The sequence below is a fragment of the Cololabis saira genome, chromosome 14, assembly GCF_033807715.1.
Source record: "Cololabis saira isolate AMF1-May2022 chromosome 14, fColSai1.1, whole genome shotgun sequence".
NCBI lineage: Eukaryota > Metazoa > Chordata > Actinopteri > Beloniformes > Belonidae > Cololabis > Cololabis saira.
The window spans coordinates 43,525,903-43,549,561 of NC_084600.1; the positions used below are offsets into that span (position 1 = coordinate 43,525,903).

At 38.8% G+C, this 23,659-nt stretch overlaps 1 protein-coding gene across 1 annotated transcript in view; it reads left to right on the plus strand.

The window, feature by feature from the left end:
- LOC133459398 (protocadherin Fat 3-like) overlaps positions 1-23,659 on the plus strand; it is a 299,910-nt gene that overhangs the window by 53,281 nt on the left and 222,970 nt on the right. The window contains exon 10 of the mRNA XM_061739291.1: positions 5,289-5,487. Coding sequence (XP_061595275.1) covers positions 5,289-5,487 — 199 coding nt within the window. The remainder of the gene's footprint in view (positions 1-5,288; positions 5,488-23,659) is intronic.

The following is a 23,659-nucleotide window of genomic DNA, read 5'->3' on the forward strand; positions in this document are numbered from 1 at the left end:
TGCGATTTGAGATTAAAAATACACACACACACACACATGTATGTATGTATATATATATATATATATATATATATATATATATATATATATATAATGTATATAATATGTATATATATATATATATATATATATATAATGTATATAATATGTATATATATATATATGTATAATGTATATAATATGTATATATATATGTGTATACACACACATATAAATATCTATAGATCAGAATCAGACTCAAAAAAGGGTTTATTGCCAAGTACGTTTCTTGACATACAAGGAATTTGTTTTGGCGTAGTTGTTGCAACGGATTGTTCTAAATATGGAACATTAATATGTAGATATAAATATATAAATATATATATATATGTATATGTATTTGAAATGTTATATCTTTTAACATATAAGACGATACAGTTCCGTACTTGTGGCTCAGTTCAGGAACAGAACCGTGTCCTGATCCCGGGAGGATAAAGGAGACGGTTGTGGCTTTAGGAATCAGCCAATCAGCTGCAAATATTGGAGGACTAAAGACTAAAGATACTAAAGATACCTGAGTTCACTCTGATAACCGCAAAGGTGACGCAACAGCCCAGCTATCTGGGAAGACGGAGCTCGTCGTGCCTCTTGAGGAAGCCGAGCTTCTTAAATGTTTTTATCAAGATGGTGTGTATCTTTGATGGGTCTCTGGCGGGAAGTGCGGTTTTATCTGCAGTCATCTGTCGGGGCAGCAGCGTCAGAACCGCCGGCTCAAAGAAACCCAGCAGAATCAGAGAGAAGAGGCTCAGAGCTGCACCGGGGAGTTCTCCCCACGCAGGGAGGGAAGCTGTATATGTTTAAAACCATCATGGCCAACACTGCACATCCTTCCACCATGTCCTGATGAAACGACGGTGATCCATCAGAGGCTCCTCCAGCGGGGGTGGGGGGGAGAAACCCTTAAAAAAACCCTTAAGTAATGACACTCTGCTGAGGGGTTGGTGTGTTGGTCAGAGATGGATGTTCTTAGCCTGTTAACAGTCACCATGCTTATTACTGCCATCGCTTTACATCTGACATCAGTGAAAGAAGCCAGAGGGAATAAATGTGTTTCTCTATTAAACCATAATTGTGAGACCAGAGACTGGGAGACCAAACACTGGGAGACCAGAAATTGAGAGACCAGAGATCAGAAAATGGGAGAACAGAGACCTGAGACTGGGAGACCAGAGACTGGGAGACTGTGGCAGGGTGCAGGATTGGGGCGTGGTCTGCAGGGGAGAGAGGGGTCGTTTCCGAATTCGGACACTACCGCACTACATGCTACATACTGCAAAGTATGCACTGAATACTGCCTACTGAATGAAGGATTCAGTACGCTGCTCCAGCAGACCGTTCACACAGCAGTGTGCTACAGTGTATCCCAGAATGCATCTCGCACCAAAACGTCAGCAAAAGATGAGATTTAAAAGCAGACTAGAGTGTTTCTCAATCCTGGTCCTCGTGTTCCCTGTCCTGCATGTTTTAGATGTTTCCCTGCACCAACACACCTGATTCTAATTAAAGGTCCTCATTAGCTTGTCACCAAGGTCTGCACAAGTCTGTTGATGACACAGGTACTTTTATCACGGTGTGTTGAAGCAGGGAAACATCTAAAACATGCAGGACAGGTGCCCACGACGACCAGGATTGAGAAACACTGGACTAGAAGCTGTTGTTATTCCAGCTGTAGTGCTGTTAATATGCCACTTTATTACGTTTTAACATCTTTTCAGGCGTAAAAGTAACCGTTTAGTTTAGTAGCAAGTTTCTCCAAATAACGCCTGTTAAGAAATTTGATCTGATGTTCCGGGGATCAAAAGAGCCGCCGGTCCGGCCGCATCAGCAGCTGTTACCATGGTAACATCAGCAGCTCACGGCCGGAGAACAGACGTGATCGCCGGGTCAAACTACGGCGTCGTCCCGGGGAGAAACTGCAGCTCTGTGGAGAATTGTCGCCGGCTGAAATAAATAATTTATGAAAATAAATGTTGGTTTAATAGATGAAATATAACAGTCGTAGCTGTCACGTTAGTTTGTCTGAATATAAAGTGAAGCTTCATGTTTTTACTAGATAGATAGATAGATAGATACATAGAATTTTATTCATCTATCTAGTAAAAAAAGAGAACATGAAGCTTCACTTTATATTCAGACAAAACTACAAACTACAGACAAAACAAAGCTATAGCTCAACGGGTTCAGTAGGCGACTTACGTACAGCGTGTGGGTTCGATTCCAGTCGGGCCATATTTTGCAAATTGATGTGGGACTAATAAAGGATTATCTTATCTTAAATGTTGAAATAGCAGTAAAACCACATTCATTGATGAAATGACATAAGGGATGGAAAGGGATTTTAATAAATGTATTGAAATGAACATATCAGTCTATTGAATTTCATTTTATTTTCTTATTAAAAAAAGTTCTTCTTCTCTCTGTCGAGTAGCTCTCTCTCCATCTTCTCCTCCTTGTCCAAACCCTCTCTCTGCATCTATTTATTTCAGCTCCCGGACAAATTCTCTGTCAAAACACAGCAATGAAAAGTAGTTATTTCATTAAAATACAACGAACTACCGATATATAACGTTGTCATAACACTTAGTTCACTTTTATTTACGTAGCAAGCACGCTAAGATAACTAACAAAAACCTAACATACTATTAAAAACACACAATTTTTAATCGTTGTCCTTACACTAAATTGAATTAAAAAGGTTATATATTAAAGTTACTTACATTTATATTCCTCCTCCTCCCTCTCCACGGTGTAACTAGTTCTTTCTGCCTTCACATCACATCACTGTCCGAATGCAGCTGTTTTCTCAATAAAGCTTTGAGAAAAAAAAGAAAAAAGCGCTGCCCGGCCGAGGCCGCATTGCATTCTGGGATATAGTAAGCAAGGTAGGCTGGTCTGATGCATGCTGAGGATTTTTTTCCAAATCAGTAAAACATCTGGGTATTTTTCGCACACTGCAGATTTCCTTCTGTTCACATACAGCATACTACTTACTACACTTTGCCCAAATCAGTGTATACTTGTAGTACAGTATGCAAATTCGGAAACAACCCTGGTTTCCCTCATCAGTTTCCCCTTCACATACCGGCCCATTTCCTCATACCTGTTGCCAGATTGTCGAGTGTAGATGCCTCGCTTTCCAGCCACGGATCCTGTTCTGTTCTGTTTCTGCCTGCCTGCCTCTTGGACTCTGATCTGCCTGGTGTTGTGCATTTGGGTTCTCTGTCCTGTCTGAGCCGTGACAAGACCAGAAACTGGGAGACCAGAAACTGAAAGACCAGACACTGGGAGACCGGAGACTGGGAGACTCAGAGACTCAGAGACTGAGAGACTGGGAGACCAGAGACCGGGTCGTACCAGTGTCCCAGTCCCTCGACTGGATGCATGAATATAATTTGCCCCAGAAGACGATGTTTCTCAGCCTGTTAACAGTCACGATGCTTCTCACTGCCAAAGCCAGAAGGAATAAACGTGTTTCTCTATTAAACCATAATTGTTTTCACTGCTGAGTCTGTGAGACAAAGATAAACTTTAAACACCTTCTTCTTCTGCTTTAATTGGTACCTAATAATCCACCGTCTCAGATACAGACACCGTCCCTTCGGTCCTGGGGCGTCCAGATGTGCCGATGTGATTGGATGCGTCACCTCTGGCCTTTAGCAGGGATTAATCACCCATGGGTGCTTCTCCTTCAGCGGCCGGACGGTCCTGGCTCTGCGCGGCGCTCAGCAGACGATCAATCACCGCTCTGCTCTCTCCTCTCCGCCACGATTATTCACGGCGTCGGAGCTGCAAGACATTCACTCCTAAAGTGTGATAGCTGTTTCTGCTGAACATGAATTTAATATCACGAGGCTGGAGGAGTCTCTTTGTTCATTTTTGTGATGGATAATAGATCGACCTCGACACGGAGCTCTGGTAATTACTGAACCCAGCAGAACCTGCCGAGCTCGGCTCTTCTCCGGCTCCTCCCTCCACGTTCTTTCTCTTCTTCTTTAAAGCAGCACAACGTAACTTTCAGCTTTTCTGAGTTTGGCGGCATCTTTTGGACCAAAGCGGTAGTGCTTTACCAGAAAGAACACTACATTTCCCATGAGCACCAGCGCGTACTGCCGGAAAACTCCTGTCCCCGTCGCTGCATTTGTTTTGAGAGAAGACGGGACGCTTTTCTGTTTCACCAAGTGAACAGACGGAACGCAAAAAAAAAGATGTTAAACTGCTGGAAAGGAACTGGAATTTACCGGGATACCTTAAACAAGGAAGCCAGGGAGCGGTATATGGAGAAAATAATGATTATTAACGGTCTGGATCCATATGAAATCCCTACTAAAGAATGGAGCTCCTCGTCGGAGCTGCACTCTTTAGAAGGATTTACTGCCGCAGTTCTGCAGAACCACCGTCTTACTACCTTGTTTAGGAATGTTTGGCAGCTGCTTTGGTAAATGTTTGACTCGCCATGTGTTTCAATAAATTAGTATAATAGTACAACATACAGTACATGTTTTGTATTACTCTTACTTCTCTTTTCTTTTTTTTTACTGCTATATTATGTTGAAGAGGCTCCGAGGCGTGAGCAATATTTCTTTTTCCTTGTGAGATTATTTTTTTCTTCTGCAGCTACAAATCAAATAGTTCATATTTTTTCCTCAACAAAATTAATCACACCGCAGAGAGCTGGCCAACAACTGCGTTTAGCTGGAGAAGTGGGGAATAAAACCCGTTTGAATGATCTGACCGGTCTGTGAGTGTTTGTTTGTTTACTGAGGAACGTAATGTTTGGTCGTTACAGCCGCGTTCCAAGCGAGCCGACGACTCTTTCACTCTTTTACTCTGTTATATCAGATACTTGGCCTCCGTGGTTCTGCCTCCGAGCAGGAAAGCGGTGAAAAGTTAAACCATTAGCGATCTTTTCCCCACGTCTGTTGTGTGGACGGGTTACCAGCTTCTGCGGAGCTGCACTTCAAGCCCCGCCCATTTTCGTCTCGACTACGAATCGGGAAGGAGGGGGAAGTGACGTATGCCGTAAAGCAGTCAAAGCCGTAAAAATGTGTAGTTTTTTAGTGTGGCAGGGTTCCTACCATGCTCCTCAAAGTTACATAGTGCCAGTGAAGGTGATACAGACCCCTCAGACCATGACAGAGGTGTCATTAAACCTGTTGGAAGTTGATGTTCCATCACAATGACTCTGGAAATATTATATTAAGGTGGAAAAGTTACATAGTGCCGCTTTAATCTTCCCGTTCCTCCCTCAGGTGGAAGACGTCAACGATAACGCCCCCCTCACCTCGGACCCCATCTACCACCCGGTCGTCATGGAGAACTCTCCCAAGGACGTGTCCGTCATCCAGATCCAGGCGCAGGACCCGGACCTGACGGCCAAACCGGGCCGCCTCAGCTACCGGATCAGCGCCGGCAACCCGCAGAACTTCTTCTCCATCAACCCCAAAACTGGTAGGAGTGGAGGATTTTAAATAACTGAAATACATGTTGATTGGGATGCAGGTGCCAATGTTGTTTATTAGCTGGATAACAGGAAGTGACACGTTCTGTTGGGATCAATAATCATGAAAAATGAAATATAATCTGATTAAAAGGTCGTCTGATTCCTCAGAACTGAATATCAACGATACTAACGAGCCATCAATGACATTTAATATGATGGATCCTCAGGAACAAACGCCCTAACGGGCGGTGGGGGGACCAGAGACTGATTAGAGACTGACGAGAAAATGGAAGACCAGAGACTGGGAGTGTTTTGGGAGAAATATCACTTATGGTTCGAGAGCGGTTGGCTGTGCAAAAATGAATCAGACACACACTCGCTTTTGCTATAATGAATACATTTATTAGCAAGCAAGCAGTGCAAAGAAAAGAGTCACACACAACTGCCCTTTGCTACGATAACTCTGTGTCAAGTTATCCCCCGCAAATGACAGAGCAACATACAATCACAAGGGGCTTGGCCTAAACTCTTACCTTAACACAGAGGACTGGGAGAGCCGGACAGTCCAGGCAGAGCAGCCATTAAAAACCCCGGCTGGGCGTTGTGCACTAGACCCACAGCAGACTCTCACTGAACTTCCGGCTGCCCCCCGTCTTTATACCTTTCTCGCGGAGGGGGTTTCCCCTTCAATCCCCGCCTGCCAGTTCTCACGCTAAGGCTTGGCCCACACGGGACTGAGCAGAGACTGGGAGACCAGAGACCTGAGACTTGGAAACCAGAGACTGGGAAACCAGAGACCCGAGACTGGGAGACCAGAGACCAGTATAAACACAAGATGAGTCGTGACTCCGGTTTAGAAGAAGATGGAGGCAAAATTAAAGCTTCTGCACGAAGATGACATTTAAAATAAATTAGAAAAAGATTAATCCATAACTTTTACTCCCAACTTTAAGCCAGTGGACCAGTTTGGATCTTCAGGATTCACTGTAGGTAAAGCAGTCCTGCAGATTTTGGTCTCATTTGAGTTTATTTGGCTAAATTAACAACAGAAATGGAGATAAATAGAGAATCTGGATGTGGGTTTCAGGAGTATAATGAACGTTAAAGAGGGACATGTTTAACCAGGACTGAGATCGTTCTCAGCTTCGCTGCCGGAGCTTTAATTCACTGCTGAAGGTCACGATTTATCCAATCAGGCAAGGTCGGTTCTGGTGTCCGGACACAGTTACCCGACTCAAAATAACCGCAGAAGAAAACTCAGAGAGATTCATAAAGCAGTTGATGGAGACTGTGTTGCCTCAACTTTATGGAAGAAACATTACGTGCAAGAAAATTATGCAAAAGTATCCTGCAGTTGCATGTTGCGGGGAGAAGCTACTAAAGAAATTACAGTCTGACTGAGTGACAACGAATAAATAACTTCAAAGTGATATTTTCTCTGATCCACGGACTAATTAAAATTAATGTTTTAGTCACTCTGCTTTTTATTTTTGTTTTTTAATCATGAGCACTTCGCTGAAGCACAAGTTTGACTTTTCAAAGTTATAAAAATAAGGAAATAATGAACAAAATGATTACAGAAAAGATGTTTTTTTTTGTCAAAATAGCAACAGCTCCTCCGCAGATTAATTACAGCTCCATGGAGTTTAGTTTAGTTTAGTTTATTGGTCCTTTCAATTTCCACAACAGGTGTAAATCATCAGTGTAATACAAAAAAATATATCATTTTTTGGTATATATATATATATATATATGTTAATGTATAAGTGACTGGTTTGAAGCGCGAATTTCATCCATTCGACTGAACTGTAGGCTACTCTGTAGTAACTGGACTCTATCTACCAAATGAATTACGTTTGCTCAGTTTCTTTTGGTTTAATCAATTTGTGCAAATGGAGGAGGAGGAGAGGCCTCATCTCATTATGATTCGGGTTTAGGAGCTTCACCTTCCATGAGAGAGACGTAACAACTGTTTGTCTGTTTTGGAGGTGCAAAGAGAAGAATAGATGTTTCCCCACAAAGACTGTCACACTGGATATTTGCGAGTACATTTCCCAGACCTATAAGGCTGGTAGAGGTGTGGCTTTGCAACCTCGGTGCTGCTCTATTCTGGGGTGCCAATGACGTGATCTGTAGTTTGCATTATTCGTTTTGGAATACTCAATTTAGGAATATACTGCATGGGATTTGGACTCAGAATAATTGCTATAATTGCCACGGCATGACCGGAGCATCGAGACTGGAGAGATGATTAAAAATGTGATGTCTGCGCACCATGAGCTTAAAAATCTATGTACTCATCAAAATAGACGTTTTTCTACATTAGCCGCCCTGACGGTTATTTTGATCATTAGCCGGCTATTTTGCAAAATAGCCGTTTTTCTACATTAACTGTAACATATATATATATATATATATATATATATATATATATATATATATATATATATATATATAAAAAATTGTATATATGTACATACAGTATATATATATACAATTTTAACTAAAAACCAAGGACCAAAAGGTGTAGACTGAAGCCTAAGCTTATGATGCCTACCCTTTTCACAAAAACAAATGTTAGCTTTTAAAAACTAGTGTATTTAGGATTTAGAGAATGAAACAAAATACATAAATAAATCCATATGAGAAGTTGCCCGAGTATAAACAAAACTAGAAAATTCCAGGAAATGTTGATATGGGCCTTACTGTCCATTCGTCCCCTCTCGCTGCTTTGAAAGTTTGAACGATGTCTCTACGATAAAGTTCGGCCGAACAATAAGCGTCCGAATGTTCGCATTTTTTTTTTGCTTTTTGGCCTCTAGCGTTGCCACGGTAACGCTTTTGACTGAGAAAAGTAATGCCCATCGAGGCACGATGGAGACGCATCTAACGATGTCTGACATGCATGGGTGCACATATATATATATATATACATACATACACACACACATACAGTACATACGCATACACATACACACATATACATGTCCATAAGTACATGCCTATGTGTATTATACCTTTGTTTTATATTAATTAATCATTTTGTATTTCTAGGAGCTTTTGAATTGTAATAACGTGCTCCACATTTTCATTTCTGTATCTAAGCTGTTCCACAGATTAATCCTGTCACTGAGATCATCGTTGTTTAACGTTGGTTCTTTGTTTTCCTGAACATAAATGTTCCTCTTAGTTCATGTTGGCTAACTCTGCTTTGGAAGAGATTCTTAATGCTGTCAGGAAGTGTTTTATTGTTGATTTTAAACAGAAAATTGTGCTGTTTTAAGGTCCACTAAATTTCTGAATTTAAGCACATTTGAATTTATGAATAATCTATTTGTTGGTTCTCGATAATCTGCTTTGTTTATAACACTAATGGCTCTTTTTTGGAAGATAAACATCGGGTCACGATTGCATCATGTAGAAACCTCTTTTTTTAACAGTATTTTTTATTGAAGTTCAACAAGCATATCAAAACTTATGCCAAATGTACAAAAAATGTTCCACATATGTATATATATATATATATATATATATATATATATATATATATATATATATATATATATATATATATATATATATATATATATATATATATATATACATATACATATATATCAATAATAATATATATATATATATATATATATATATATATATATATATATTATTTATTATATTATATGTATTATATATATTAATAATTAATAATATAATAATATATATACGCATTTTCAATATATAATATACATCATATATATGTATTTTATATATTTATATATATATATATATATATATATATATATATATATATATATATATATATTTTAATAATAATAATAATAATAATATATATATATTATTTATTATATTATATGTATTATATATATTAATAATTAATAATATAATAATATATATACGCATTTTCAATATATAATATACATCATATATATACATATATATATATATATATATATATATATATATATATATATCCCCTCAAACAATCACACATACACACAGACAGTAAAAAAATTAAATTAAAAATAACATAATAATAAATAAATGAATAAATAAATAAATTAAAAATTAAAAAAATTAAATTAAAGAATAACTACAGACATCAAATTAATAAAGTGCCGTAAAGTAAAATTAAAATTAAAAGGCAGGATCAGCACATTCACATCACCATTCATTCACAAGTTTTCAGTAGAAACCTTAATCTTGACTTTTACATCTCACGGTTTTCCCAGCGTTTTGTCGCCAGCGCCGCTGGTTTATGCAGCGAAATGCTGCAGCATATGTTTGGAGTCGCCGATCTCCAGCTCACACAAACAGCAGAATGCAAATATTGTCTCATTTGGAAAGAGGACAATAGTCGGAAACATTGCTATGAATGTAAACACAAGCGATACTGGAACTCCAGCTTTTCCGTCTCCCATTTCAAACTTTTTATTGTAACTTTACTGTTGAGAGGATTTGTGCAAATTCCCCCCGACAGCCTCAGATTTGATCGTCTCATACATTTTTTAACAGGCTCCCAGAAGATTATTTACACGGCAGCCTGTGAACCGGCTGTCGTGTCACAGCACTGTACCTGAACATCAGCTCAAACTCTCAATGATTCCGGATAACAAAACAGAGAAGAGCCCTGTCAAAGTCTGTTTTGATCGTCTTCTTCTTATTGTCTCGGTGTATAATGAGACTTTTTTTCAGTTGGTATTTGAGTCAAAAAGAGAAGAAAAAAAAGGTCCAATCTGAGAATTAGAAATGTGTGCAGAAGTGAACAGTAAAGAAGAATAGATGAGTGTCAGTTTTAGCTGTCACACTGGAAGTCGGGGGATGTTCCCGTGCATTTGCAGAGCAAGTCGTGACTGACGTTTCCATTAAAGCATCATTGAACAGAGGAAATGTTTTATTCAAATCTGGAAGAAAAAAAAAAAACCCAGATTGTGAAATCTTTGCTATCTCTGGCCTAGATAACATTATGAGCCCTTCAATAAACAACCGGAGGCAATTATGAACATTTCAGCTGTTGCAGAGATCAGTATTACAGTAGTTCCAGAGTGTAGCCAGAAGGATCGATCTCTCTCATATATATATATATATATATATATATATATATATATATATATATATATATATATATATATATATATATATATATATATATATATATATATGTATGTTCTAAATATGGAGATATGGAACAGTACTATATATATATACGAGAAGATAAAGTCATGCTAGCCAATCAGAATCCTGGAAAAAACATCAACAAATGACACGAGTAACTTCCAGTTACTTCCAAGATGAACGAGAGTCTTTGGTTTGGAGTGACAGAGAAGTGGAGTTACTTCTCAAAATTTCGACTTTTTTCTCAAAATTTTGATTTTTTTCTCTACTTTTTTCTCAAAATTTTGATTTTTTCTCGACTTTTTTCTCAAAATTTCAACTTTTTTCTCAGAATTTCGACTCTTCTCAAAATTTCGACTTTTTTCTCGACTTTTTTCCCAAAATTTCTACTTTTTTCTAAACATTTCTACTTTTTTCTTTTTGGTTTGGAGTGACAGAGAAGTGGAGTTACTCTCTCTCTCTCTCTCTCTCTCTCTCTCTCTCTCTCTCTCTCTCTCTCTCTCTCTCTCTCTCTCATATATATATTCATATATATATATATATATATATATATATATATATATATATATATATATATATATATATATATATATATATATATATATATATATCAGAAAAAGGTTTATTATAATAAAAAGGTTATAAAAAGTAAGTTACTGGACATACAAGGAATGTGTTTTGGCGTAGTTGGTGCAACATATTGTTCTAAATATGGAGATATGGAACAGTACTATATATATATATATATATATATATATATATATATATATATATACATATATATATATATATATATGTATGTATACAGATGACATTATGAGCCCTCCCATAACCAAGCGAAGGTAATGAATACCACTTCAGCTGTAGCAGAGATCAGCATGAGTTAGTTTAGTCAGTAATAATGTCAGTGTAATAATGTCAGTGTCCTACATGCGGCTGTCAAGGTCACAGCAGAAGGAACCTCCTAATGGTCGGCAACTGCATGGCTAATCTGGAAATCGAAGGTGATATTTCCATTTGTCATCCTCTACTTCTCTTTAGAGAAGCTTTTGTGCTCTATTATGGGAGTAGTATTGACATCATGTAGTGGAGAGGACCGGCCTGAACCCGGGTGAGAAGGCCGGTATTGATCCGGTATGGACGTGCTGGTCCTCACACACTCATTAACATGGAACCTGGACCCGTGCACAACATGTGATTGTATTTGTATTTATTTATGTATTTGACAGGGACAACGCAGTCAAACATAGATACAAGTTTGCAGATGATGTGCACTGCAAACACTCAAAATTTCTAGTTAAAATGTCTCATTTTTAGTCTCATTACACTTAAAACAAGAGTCATTACCAGAAAAATAACTTTATTTGACAATTTTCATCTGTTTCAAGTAAATTTCAAGAAAAATCTTCCAGTGGAACAAGATTTATTTTCTCATTACAAGCAAAAAAATCTTGTTCCACTGGCAGATTTTTCTACTTATTTTAGGTGAAAATCTACTTGAAACAGGTGAAAATTGTTGTTTTTTCCAGTGATTAGTCTTGTTTTAAGTGTAATGAATTTTTTGGACTAAAAATGAGACATTTTAACTAGAAATAAGACAAATATTCTTGTTAAGATTTTGAGTTTTTGCAGTGAGGTTTCCATCTTACACGTTTTTACATTCAATCTTTAATTTAAATGATTTTGTCTCTACACTGTTAAAATTCAAAATCTTACCAGGAATATTTGTCTTATTTCTAGTTAAAATGTCTCATTTTTAGTCAAAGAATCTCATTACACTTAGAACAAGAGTCATTACCAGAAAAATAACTTGTTATTTGACAATTTTCACCTGTTTCAAGTAAATTTTCACTTGAAAAAAATCTGTCAGTGGGACAAGATTTATCTTCTCATTACAAGCAAAAAAATCTTGTTCCACTGGCAGATTTTTCTACTTATTTTAAGTGAAAATCTACTTGAAACAGGTGAAAATTGTTGTTTTTTTTTCCAGTGATGAGTCTTATTTTAATTATAATGAGATTTTTTTTGACTAAAAATGAGACATTTTAACTAGAAATAAGACTTTGATTTTGGGTTTTTGCAGTGAAAGCATTGATATTAGGTCAAATAAATAAGTCACACTGCAAAAACTCAAAATCTTACCAGGAATATTTGTATTATTTCTAGTTAAAATGTCTAATTTTTAGTCAAAAAATGTCATTACACTTAAAACAAGAGTCATTACCAGAAAAATAACTTGTTATTTGACAATTTCCACCTGTTTCAAGTAAATTTTGACTTGAAATAAGTAGAAAAAGATTTATCTTCTCATTACAAGCAAAAAAATCTTGTTCCACTGGGAGATTTTTCTACTTATTTCAAGTGAAAATCTACTTGAAACAGGTGAAAATTGTTGTTTTTTCCAGTGATGAGTCTTGTTTTAAGTGTAATGAGATTTTTTTTGACTAAAAATGAGACATTTTAACTAGAAATAAGACAAATATTCCTGGTAAGATTTTGAGTTTTTGCAGTGTAGTCCAGGTTTTGGGTCCGTTAGTCCAGGTTTGTGGTATTTTTGTATTTATTTATGTATTTGACAGGGACAATGCAGTCAAACATAGATACAAGCTTGCAGCTGATGTGATGCATGTAGAGTTTATAGCTAGTGCTAATTCTCTTCCACAAAATTGGAGTACAATATAAAATTCATATAGATCAATTAAAAAGACCACACAATTCAATAATACAATAATGCAATGTTGCATTTAGATGATATAAAACCTTCCCTCACTCGCTCTTGGCGTTAACGCGGCGGCAAAACCTGGTAAAAGCAGATCAGAACATGCAGATCAGAACATGTATCATACATGCAGCAGCTGAGAGTCATGTGTTTCTGTGGCTGGAACAGAGAGAGAGAGAGAGTTATTGACTTATTATGACGGTTGAATTAATTAACATTGTTCCGTTACAAAGAGTTGACAAAAATTGCGCCTCATCTGCAACTCGCTTCTGTAAAAAATACATTTTCTTTTGTGTGTTTTTGCGTGAGACGCATATCTGCAGCAGCTGTGTGTGTGTGTGTGTGTGTGTGTGTGTGTGTGTGTGTGTGTGTGTGTGTGTGTGTGTGTGTGTGTGTGTGTGTGTGTGTGTGTGTGTGTGTGTGTGTGTGTGTGTGTGTGTGTGTGTGTGTGTGTGTGTGTGTGTGTGTGTGTGCCTCGGAGGGATTTTTGTTCATTTATTTATTTCTTTTTGCCATCTGAGCCCGGCTGAGCCCAGTCTGTTTCCACCAAAGGACTCGCAGGATTTCATTTGTCCAATTCTTTGATTAATTAACAATTACAGCCAAACCCAGAATCTGCATTTAAAATAAAGTTATATTTTGAAATTCTTTCCATTCTGTTCCCTGAAGCCCAATAAGTGACATAAAAAAAGAATATATATATATATATATATATATATATACAGGGCCGACGCAAGGGGTGTGCGCTATGGGCCATTTTTTTTTTTCGTTTTATTTCCTTCTTTCCCTTATAAATATCAACAGTCACGTTCCATTACAGACCTAAATGTGTACTAGTCTGTGCATATCAATAAATATATGTGCAATGATGCGCGTGTCTGTTGTTCAATACAACTGATCAGACCAAGCGCAGACACAAGCTGCTCTGATCCAGACGGTGGAGTTGGAACAAACTGTCACACAATGTCCAGAGAATTCAATTAAATTCAATTCAATTTTATTTATATAGCGTCTAATACAACAAAAGTTGTCTCTAGACGCTTTCCAGAGACCCAGAACATAAACCCCCGAGCAATTATTACATAAACAATGGCAGGTAAAAACTTCCCTAGTGGGAGAAAAACCTTAAGCCAAACAGTGGCAAGAAAAACTCCCCTTTAGGAGGGAAGAAACCTTGAGCAGGACCTGGATCATAAGGGGGGACCCTCCTGCCGAGGGCCAGACTGGTGGGTCAGGGACGTCAGCAGCACAGCAGGCAGGTGGAAGCAGCAGCGGGATGACCAGGGGTGGGGACCACAGGCCAGCACGCAGCTCCCGAAGCTCCGGCCCAATCATCAAGTCCCAGGTTAGGTGCAGGGTCGGGGAAAGGTTGAGAAGGGGCAGGGCCAGGGAGAGGAGTCTTGACGGACAAACCTCTCCCCCGCCTGACCGGGCCGTTACCCTGACCGGGCCGTTACCCTGCCCCTCTCACTCCCACGCTGCAGGATCCGGTGTTGTGCATTCAGAGATGCGAGAACGAGACAGATTCAGGAAATTTCCATCAGGGGATGAAAAAAGAAAAAAACTAAAGAAAATGGAAGAGTTTAATGCTTCTCTGAAAGGCTTGTTTGATAAATTTGTTACAAAAATCACCGATCCGACCGGGTCTCAAGCAGCCGTGGGGCCCCGCGTCGAGGCAAGAGATGATGATGAGGCAGGGGAAGGTATCCAGTATTTTGATTATTGGAGAGTTAAAATTGCGCATATAGACACCCGATCAGACCTGAAAAACCCAAAAATTTTGCGGGCCCCCCCCCCCCGGCCATTTCGCACAGGGCCTTGCAAATCTCCCAGACGGCTCTGTACACATGTATAAATATACAGGACTGTTTCAGAAAATTAGAATATTGTGATAAAGTTCTTTATTTTCTGTAATGCAATTAAAAAAACAAAAATGTCATACATTCTGGATTCATTACAAATCAACTGAAATATTACAAGCCTTTTATTATTTTAATATTGCTGATTATGGTTTACAGTTTAAAATTAAGATTCCCAGAATATTCTAATTTTTTGAGATAGGATATTTGAGTTTTCTTAAGCTGTAAGCCATGATCAGCAATATTAAAATAATAAAAGGCTTGCAATATTTATTTTCATTACAGAAAATTCTGTAATAAAATACAGAAAACAGAAAATCAAAATACATATATACACACAAATATATATATATATTTATATGTATATTTATTTATATATATATATATATATATATATATATATATATATATATATATATATATGTATATATTTACAGTATATACATATTTATATATATATATATACATGCAAACATTTTACAGCAGTTTTATTAAATTAAAAGTTGCGAAAAGTTGAAATCCATCACCGCTGTCATTTTGATTTACCGACAGCCGTTCTGGTAACAATATCTACATAAGTGTGAGACGTTGGAGTCCCTCACTGCATCTGCCACCACCAGCCTTTCTGCACCAGAGTGATTTCATCGGGGGGATTGATAAGCCGCGTCCCCCCTGATTGATTGGCTCTCCTGCAGCGGCCGCCAGCGGCGCCGTTACCTGAACTGCTGAATCTTCTTTTCCTCTTTTGAATTGTTTCTCCAAACTCAGTTGGGACGGGTTTAGAGTAATGCATTGTTCAAGTTCGCTCAGCAAGTGTCAGTTTGACGGGTGTGAGACGCTGCAACCATTCCCCGAACGCATCGGAGTAGAACTTTGAATGAGTGCGACGCGTGTAAATGTGCTGCCGGCTAGTCTCCCTGTGAGTGAACACTTCCTCCTCCGGAGGAAAACAAGGCAGATATGTGTTGACAGAGGGTGTTAGACTCGGAGAAGCACGTCGGTTTGATTCCTGCTGGCTGTGACCTCTCTGTTCAACCCTTTGATTGAATTGCACTGGTCTTGTTGCGTCAGGACTTGCACATATTCAGGTCACTGACAAACATCATCGTCACAAAACGTCTTGTTTCATCTGGACTTCCTGAATTGTCAAAATTGGTTTGATTCATTGCACGAATCGGCACAGATTACTTTTGTAATACTGTATTTGACCCAGTCTTTGTACGTTTTGACCGTATAGCCATTGGGTACGGCAAGGTACGGCAGCTGCCACACCTCGGCTTCAGGGGAAAATGTAAATGTTTGTTTTTTAAATACATTTATGGAATTACTCTATGTCTATTTAGGGCCCGAGCACTTACAGTGCAAAGGCCCTATTGTATCTGTAGGAATTTTTATTATTCTTCGTCGTTGTTATTCTTTCTTCTGATGAAACGAGGGGCCTTTTTCCTCCTAAACGTGCCCCAAAAGTCACCAAATTTTGCACCAAGCCAGGCCTGGTGTAAAATTTGATATCTAATGGTTTGCATTAATGGGCATGGCCTAATGGCTCAACAGCGCCCCCTAGAAACCTGTATCATGTCACAACTTAAAGAAAAGTCTCTTGGCGCCATGGCTGAAACCGAACAGGAAGTCGACCATTTTGAACATTTTGAATTAATTGTCGTCATTTTGGCGAAATTTTTGCCATTTCTTCGGCCACTTCTTCGCCCGAACCGTAACGTGCACCCAGGTGTGTTATACATCAAAATGTGCGTCTCCATCCTGCGACGACGCGCATTACTTTTCTCAGTCAAAAGCGTTACCGTGACGACGCTAGACGCCAAAAGGCGCGCCCCCCCTTCATCTGATTGGTCCATATTTGATAGTCACCAAATTTTGCATGCAAGCCAGGCCTGGCGATAAATTTGATATTTCATCGTTTACATTAATGGGCGTGGCCTAACGGCTCAACAGCGCCCCCTAGAATACTTTTATCTGCCATAACTTTTGAATGGTTTGACATAGGAAGTCGTGGGTGGTGTCATTTCTGATATGCTTATGGGGGGCGGTGGCCATGAGTGCGAGGGCCCGTTCATCGCTGCTTGCAGCTTTAATTTTATTTGTTATTTACTGTTTAATTGTGTCAATGTTGATGTAAAGCACTTTGAATTACCTTGTGTTAAATTGTGCTATACCAGGGGGCGGCAACCCTAAATGTTTTAGAGCCATATTGGACCAAAAACACAAAAAACAAATATGTCTGGAGCCGCAAAAAATGAAAAGTCTTACGTTAGAATGAATGCAAATGGCGAAAGGCGAAATGTTGAGAAAAAAGTCGAAATGTTGAGAAAAAAGTCGAAATGTTGAGAAAAAAGTCGAAATGTCGAGATTAAAAAGGAAAGGAAAAAGGAAGAAAAAAAGAGAAAAAAAGAAGAAAAGCAAAAAAAATAAGAAAAAATGAGAAAAAAAAGGAAAAAAAAGAGAAAAAAAAGGAATAAAAAAGGTCAAACATTTTTGAAAAGCTCCAGGAGCCACTAGGGGGCCACTAGGGCGGCGCTAAAGAGCTCTAGAGCCGCGGGTTGCCGACCCCTGTGTTATACAAATAAACTTGCCCTGCGTTGCTTCGCAGCGCTCGCTTGGACCGTCGCTTGTACGAGCTGCAAACATCAGAAGAATAAATTTGATCCCAACTTGACATTCCTTTGCAAAATTCATCCACTTTCCCTGTTTGCCGCTGGAGCCAGACATGCAGCGCATTTTTATTTAATTTGGTCCTTTTTTCATCAGAGAAAGTGAAAAGTATCTGAAATAATTTCAAAATGAATCTGTAAAGGATGTGAAGTTTATAGACGGTTGGATATGTTGGCATGTAAAGGGTCAGTTCATACCCAGCTCTTATTGTGGGAGGTGTTTCTCCTCGCGTCAGAGTCGTAGACGCTGTAATTATGACCCCGTTGTGACTTCATTACCCGGAGGGTTTTTCTGAAGTGCTTTCACTTCCTCGTTCTGCTTGTACTTCGTGGCCCCGCGTTGCAGAAGGGCAGACAGAACAGGAACTGGGAGGCAGCCAGGAACAAGAACAAGATCCGCCTGCCAATCACAGTTGTTGGCTGACTTAGCTTATGCTAACTTTTACAATAATTTCTGGCATTTATCCTGATAACGATAAAAATGACGATAAAAAAATACCAATTCAACTCCATCTTTGTAACTATAAATCTATCACCACATTCAGTCTTTGGAGCCAAATCACTGCTCTAAAAGATACTAAATACTAAACTACACCAATTAAATTGAATTAATAAAAAACAATTAATGAGTAAAACTGTAATGACTCAGATCCGCCATGCTTGTTACACAAACATGTCATCAATGGGAATTTATCCTTTTTCTTTCTTTCTTTCTTTCTTTCTTTCTTTCTTTCTTTCTTTCTTTCTTTCTTTCTTTCTTTCTTTCTTTCTTTCTTTCTTTCTTTCTTTCTTTCTTTCTTTCTTTCTTTCTTTCTTGCTCCTTTCTTTCTTTCTTGCTTCTTTCTTTCTTGCTTCTTTCTTTCTTGCTTCTTTCTTTCTTGCTTCTTTCTTTCTTAATGGTTTGCATTAATGGGCGTGGCCTAACGGCTCAACAGCGCCCCCTAGAAAACTTTCTTTCTTTCTTTCTTTCTTTCTTTCTTTCTTTCTTTCTTTCTTTCTTTCTTTCTTTCTTTCTTTCTTTCTTTCTTTCTTTCTTTCTTTCTTTCTTTCTGCTCCTTTCTTTCTTTCTTGCTTCTTTCTTTCTTTCTTGCTCCTTTCTTTCTTTCTTTCTTTCTTTCTTTCTTTCTTTCTTTCTCTCTCTCTCTCTCTCTCGTTCGTTCGTTCGTTCGTTCGTTCTTTCGTTCTTTCTTTCTTTCTTTCTTTCTTTCTTTCTTTCTTTCTTTCTTTCTTTCTTTCTTTCTTTCTTTCTTTCTTTCTTTCTTTCTTTCTTTCTTTCTTTCTTTCTTTCTTTCTTTCTTTCTTTCTTCCTTTCTTTCTTTCTTTCTTTCTTGCTCCTTTCTTTCTTTCTTGCTTCTTTCTTGCTCCTTTCTTTCTTTCTTTCTTTCTTTCTTTCTTTCTTTCTTTCTTTCTTTCTTTCTTTCTTTCTTTCTTTCTTTCTTTCTTTCTTTCTTTCTTTCTTTCTTTCTTTCTTTCTTTCTTTCTTTCTTTCTTTCTTTCTTTCTTTCTTTCTTTCTTTCTTTCTTAATGGTTTGCATTAATGGGCGTGGCCTAACGGCTCAACAGCGCCCCCTAGAAAACTTTGTGCCTCAAGCCCCACAATACGGTTTGACGTACATGCACGAAAATCGGTACACACCTGTATCATGTCACAACTTAAAGAAAAGTCTCTTGGCGCCATGGCCCAAACCCAACAGGAAGTCGGCCATTTTAAACATTCTGAATTAATCGCGTAATTTTGGAGCAATATATGCCATTCCTTCGAGAATTAATACGGCCCGAACCGTAACGTGCACCCAGGTGTGTTTTACATCAAAATGTGCATCTCGATCCTGCAACGATGCACATTACTTTTCTCAGTCAAAAGCGTTACCGTGGCGACGATAGACGCCAAAAAGCGCGCCCCCCCCCCCTTCATCTGATTGGTCCATATTTGATAGTTCCTACTTTCTGCCATAACTTTTGAATGGTTTGACATAAAGAGTCGTGGGTGGTGTCATCGGATTTGGTTTTGAGTCCTTAACCTTCATTGGTGTAAATTAGCCCCGCCCCTTCTTCTGATTGGTCGATTTTTCATAGTTCCTATTTTCTGCCATAACTTTTGAATGCTTTGACATAAAGAGTCGTGGGTGGTGTCATTTCTGATGTGTTTATGATGATAAGTTGAGTTTTATGTGAAGAGCAAAGGCACTTTTTATAGTATTATTGACCTAGGAATGTGGGGGGAACCCGGGGGGGCGATGGCCATGAGTCGTCATCGCTGCTTGCAGCTTTAATTAATATTACATCCAGTCCCATCAAATGGGTCCAAACATCCTCGGAGCTGCTAACGTGACGTGAAGTGAAAGCTGCCAGAGTAGAAGCGAGGACTAGCGGCGCTCCGCTGGGAACCGGCAGCCCTAAACTCGCTGCTCAAAGTGTACGAGGCTGACTCTGATTCTGTTGCTGGCAGCGCTCCGATACGCCGCCGGAGCGGAGCCAGCAGACTTGCACTTGGAAGGATGCTGAGAGGACGCTCCACGGCTCCTGGCTGCTCCGCTCAATAAATACACATTTACAAGAGGATGTCTTGTTTCAAATGTCATTTTGGGTGGTGATATCAGAGCTGACGCCCGGCTGGCTGACGGCTGCCGAGCTTCATCCTCGGACCTCCCGGTCCGACCCACAGAGAGTCACGGTCTGGGAGACAAACTGACAATTCATGTCTTAAAGATATGAATGACTGATATTCCCAGATCAGAAGCGAAGCTTAAAAGACAGTGAGAAGCAATCGACGGCAAAAGTGATGACAGCTAACCATTGGCTAAGCCGTCTATCAATCAAAAAGGTCCACAGTCCTAATTATACAAGCATTTATTTCTTTAAATAATTTAACCAGCAGAAAAGGAAAAAAGTGTCTTGGATAGGAAATATACGGAAGAGTATCAGGGCCATGCAGGAGAAAAAATAATTGAGAGAAAACTTTTTTTTTATTGTGCACTTCGAGAAAAAAGTCAAAATGTTGAGATTAATGTGGAAATACAATTTCAAGAATAAAGTCGAAATTTCGTGAATAAAGTTGAAATACATTTAGACTTTTTTCTCGAAATTGTACATTAATCTCGACATTTCAACTTTTTTCTCGACATTTCAAATTTTTTCTCGAAGTGCATAATGAAAATAAAATCTTCCTCCTCTCAAATATTGTTTTTATTTTTCTCCTGCTTGGCCCTGATACTCTTCCGTAGAAATCTGAGTCAGGCGTGTGTTGAGGAATTTATCAAAAGCATTTTAGAAGTCCGCTTTGTGGTATAGTGATTTTTATTCAGCCGGCGGTGAGCACGTTACTACACAGACCAAAGTCTGGTTCAAATGCTGACCTTGAGTGATTTTGTAACAAGGTTTTTATACAAGAAGTTTAACGAACAAAAGGCAGGAATAAACAAGTCAAGTGAGAGACAAAATTAATTTACAGTCAGATGTGATCTGTGGCCAAATGTCATTATCAGACATTTGGCATGACTGTCACAGACTTCTAAATTACCCCTAGGGTGTTCTCGTGATTCATGTCTGTTTGAACCAACTTCCAAGGTGTCGGGATCTGCAGGGGGGTAGGAAGCTGGGTAGGAAGTTGAAGCTACCTCAAAAGGTGTTGAGTCCAGCTCAAAGCCCTGCAGGCGGGGGTATGAGACTGGGGCAACCTGCAAAGCGTCGTTGTCTCTGCAGGGGGCCGCGTGCTGTCAAAATGCTTCATCAATTCACAATTTTTTTTTTTTTTTTTTTTGATTTACAGTGTTACATACTTTGTTACATAATTTTAGTAATAGTTTGAGTGATACATATTTTTGCAAGTAAACCTTAGACATGTGGTCAGAAACCAAATAACAATTAGGAGTCCAAACCCAAGTAAAGCAAATTCAAAAATTAATTAACCAACGTGTCATAAGTGTTCTTTAAACCAATCAAACAAACTAGTCGTGACAGGTGTATGTAACATTTTGGCAATATCTTTCAAGTGATCCGTTATTTCTTGGACGGTGGCATATTGGTCAGGTATAAATATACAACATTCAGTTTTAATCACAGCTTCAGAAGGAGAGTATGTGGAGTCACATCTCGATGTCACAGTATAATTGTCTCGTTTGTGGGGGTTTGTGACAGGTGCAGTGCTCCTAAGAGGAATTGAAGTTCAAAATGTAACAGGTATCACATGAAGTAATAGGTCTTGTTTTAGGTTTCTGTAAGTTTTCTCAGTCTTGTTCCTGTGACAGATGTGAATGTCTCGGTGTGTACAATGTATCTGCCTCTTGGGCCTGCGCTGCTCCTCTGCTCCTCTGCTCCTCTGCTCCTCCAGTCGTGGAGGTCTTGGGTATTGGAGTTCAGCTACTTCTGGGCTTTCCTTGCCTGCGTTGTTTCTTTCAATGGCTCTGACGAGGCGCCACAGGAAGAAGAAGGAATCGGCTGGTTTCCGGTGCATGGTCGAGGAGTTGTGTTCTTGCAGTGGGATGCGTGGAACCAGCTTAGACGCCCCTCACACTTGAGTGTCGGTGGTGAGCAGGACGTGTTGAGCCTTGGACCAGCGAGGTTTTCTCTGACACAAACCCAGTCTCTGGGTTGGAGGTTTATGGCATGGTTTGCCACTAAGAGGAGACTGGACAGCTTTTACTTTTCTGTGGATTGACTGAACGGCAGAAGTTAGAGCAGAACAATGATATCGTGGATTCATCCATGGCATGGAAGTCCATCTTCTTCACATAGAACTGAATTTTTTGGTATAGTAATAACTCTACCCCTACCCGTAATAATTTCATGAAGCGTGAGTTTGTGCTTCCTAATGGGTGTTGACGGGTGTCAACATTGTCCATTTAAGTCCAGTTTAAAATTCTCTACACATACAAGAACATTTTCATACAAGAACATTTTCATACAAGAACATTTTCATATCCCTCACATTTTGGTATATGAATAAAGTCTATTTGCAGAGCTTCAAAAAAGTCACGGTGGGGGGAAGTGTTGATAATGTTCGCAATATTTTTATAGAATGCAAATGTTGGAGCTTATCAGTCTTTCAACACTATCTGACACATTCCCCCTTTGCTCAACTATGTGCAGTGGTGGACAGTAACGGAGTAAATTTACTTGAGTACTGTACTTAAGTACATATCCAGAGGATGTGTACTTTACTTGAGTATTAGATTTCTTTGGTACTTATTACTCTTACTTGAATACATTTCCAAGACAAATATTTTTACTTTTACTCGAGTAAATTTCTAGGAAGGCTGAAAAGTACTCGTTACTTTCAGGTCTGTTCTTTTTTCTTCTTCCCTAAAATCCTATTGGACACAAGCTGTTTTTGTCAAAGGAGGAGACCTATCACCGTGCACGCTCTCCACTGGGATGTACGTAAAGCGGAAATACGTCAAGCCTCCTCAAAACGATACCGCCAAAGTAGCCTGCGTTTGTCAAGACAGAGCCGCAACAAGTCAAGACATAGCCCATAGCCTTTTGTAAAGCAGTGGTCTTTGAGGGGGATCCAGACTTAGTTGGATGGTGCAGGTTCATTTGGTTTCAGTTCATGATTGTTAATAAACTCTGCATCATGTGCTGTCCTCTTATGATCCCATTCATTTGATTTGTTTTTGGTGTTTCTGCAGGTTTTATATAACATTGTGGTTCTAAAAGCAGCACATCAGTGCAGCTGGTTTCAAAGAGTTAATTCTCAGAAACAAGAGTTAAAAGATCCTTAAATTAATTTAGAAAAAATATAGTAATTTACTGATGTGGAAAATAAGAAATTTACTCTTACTCTTACTTTTACTTA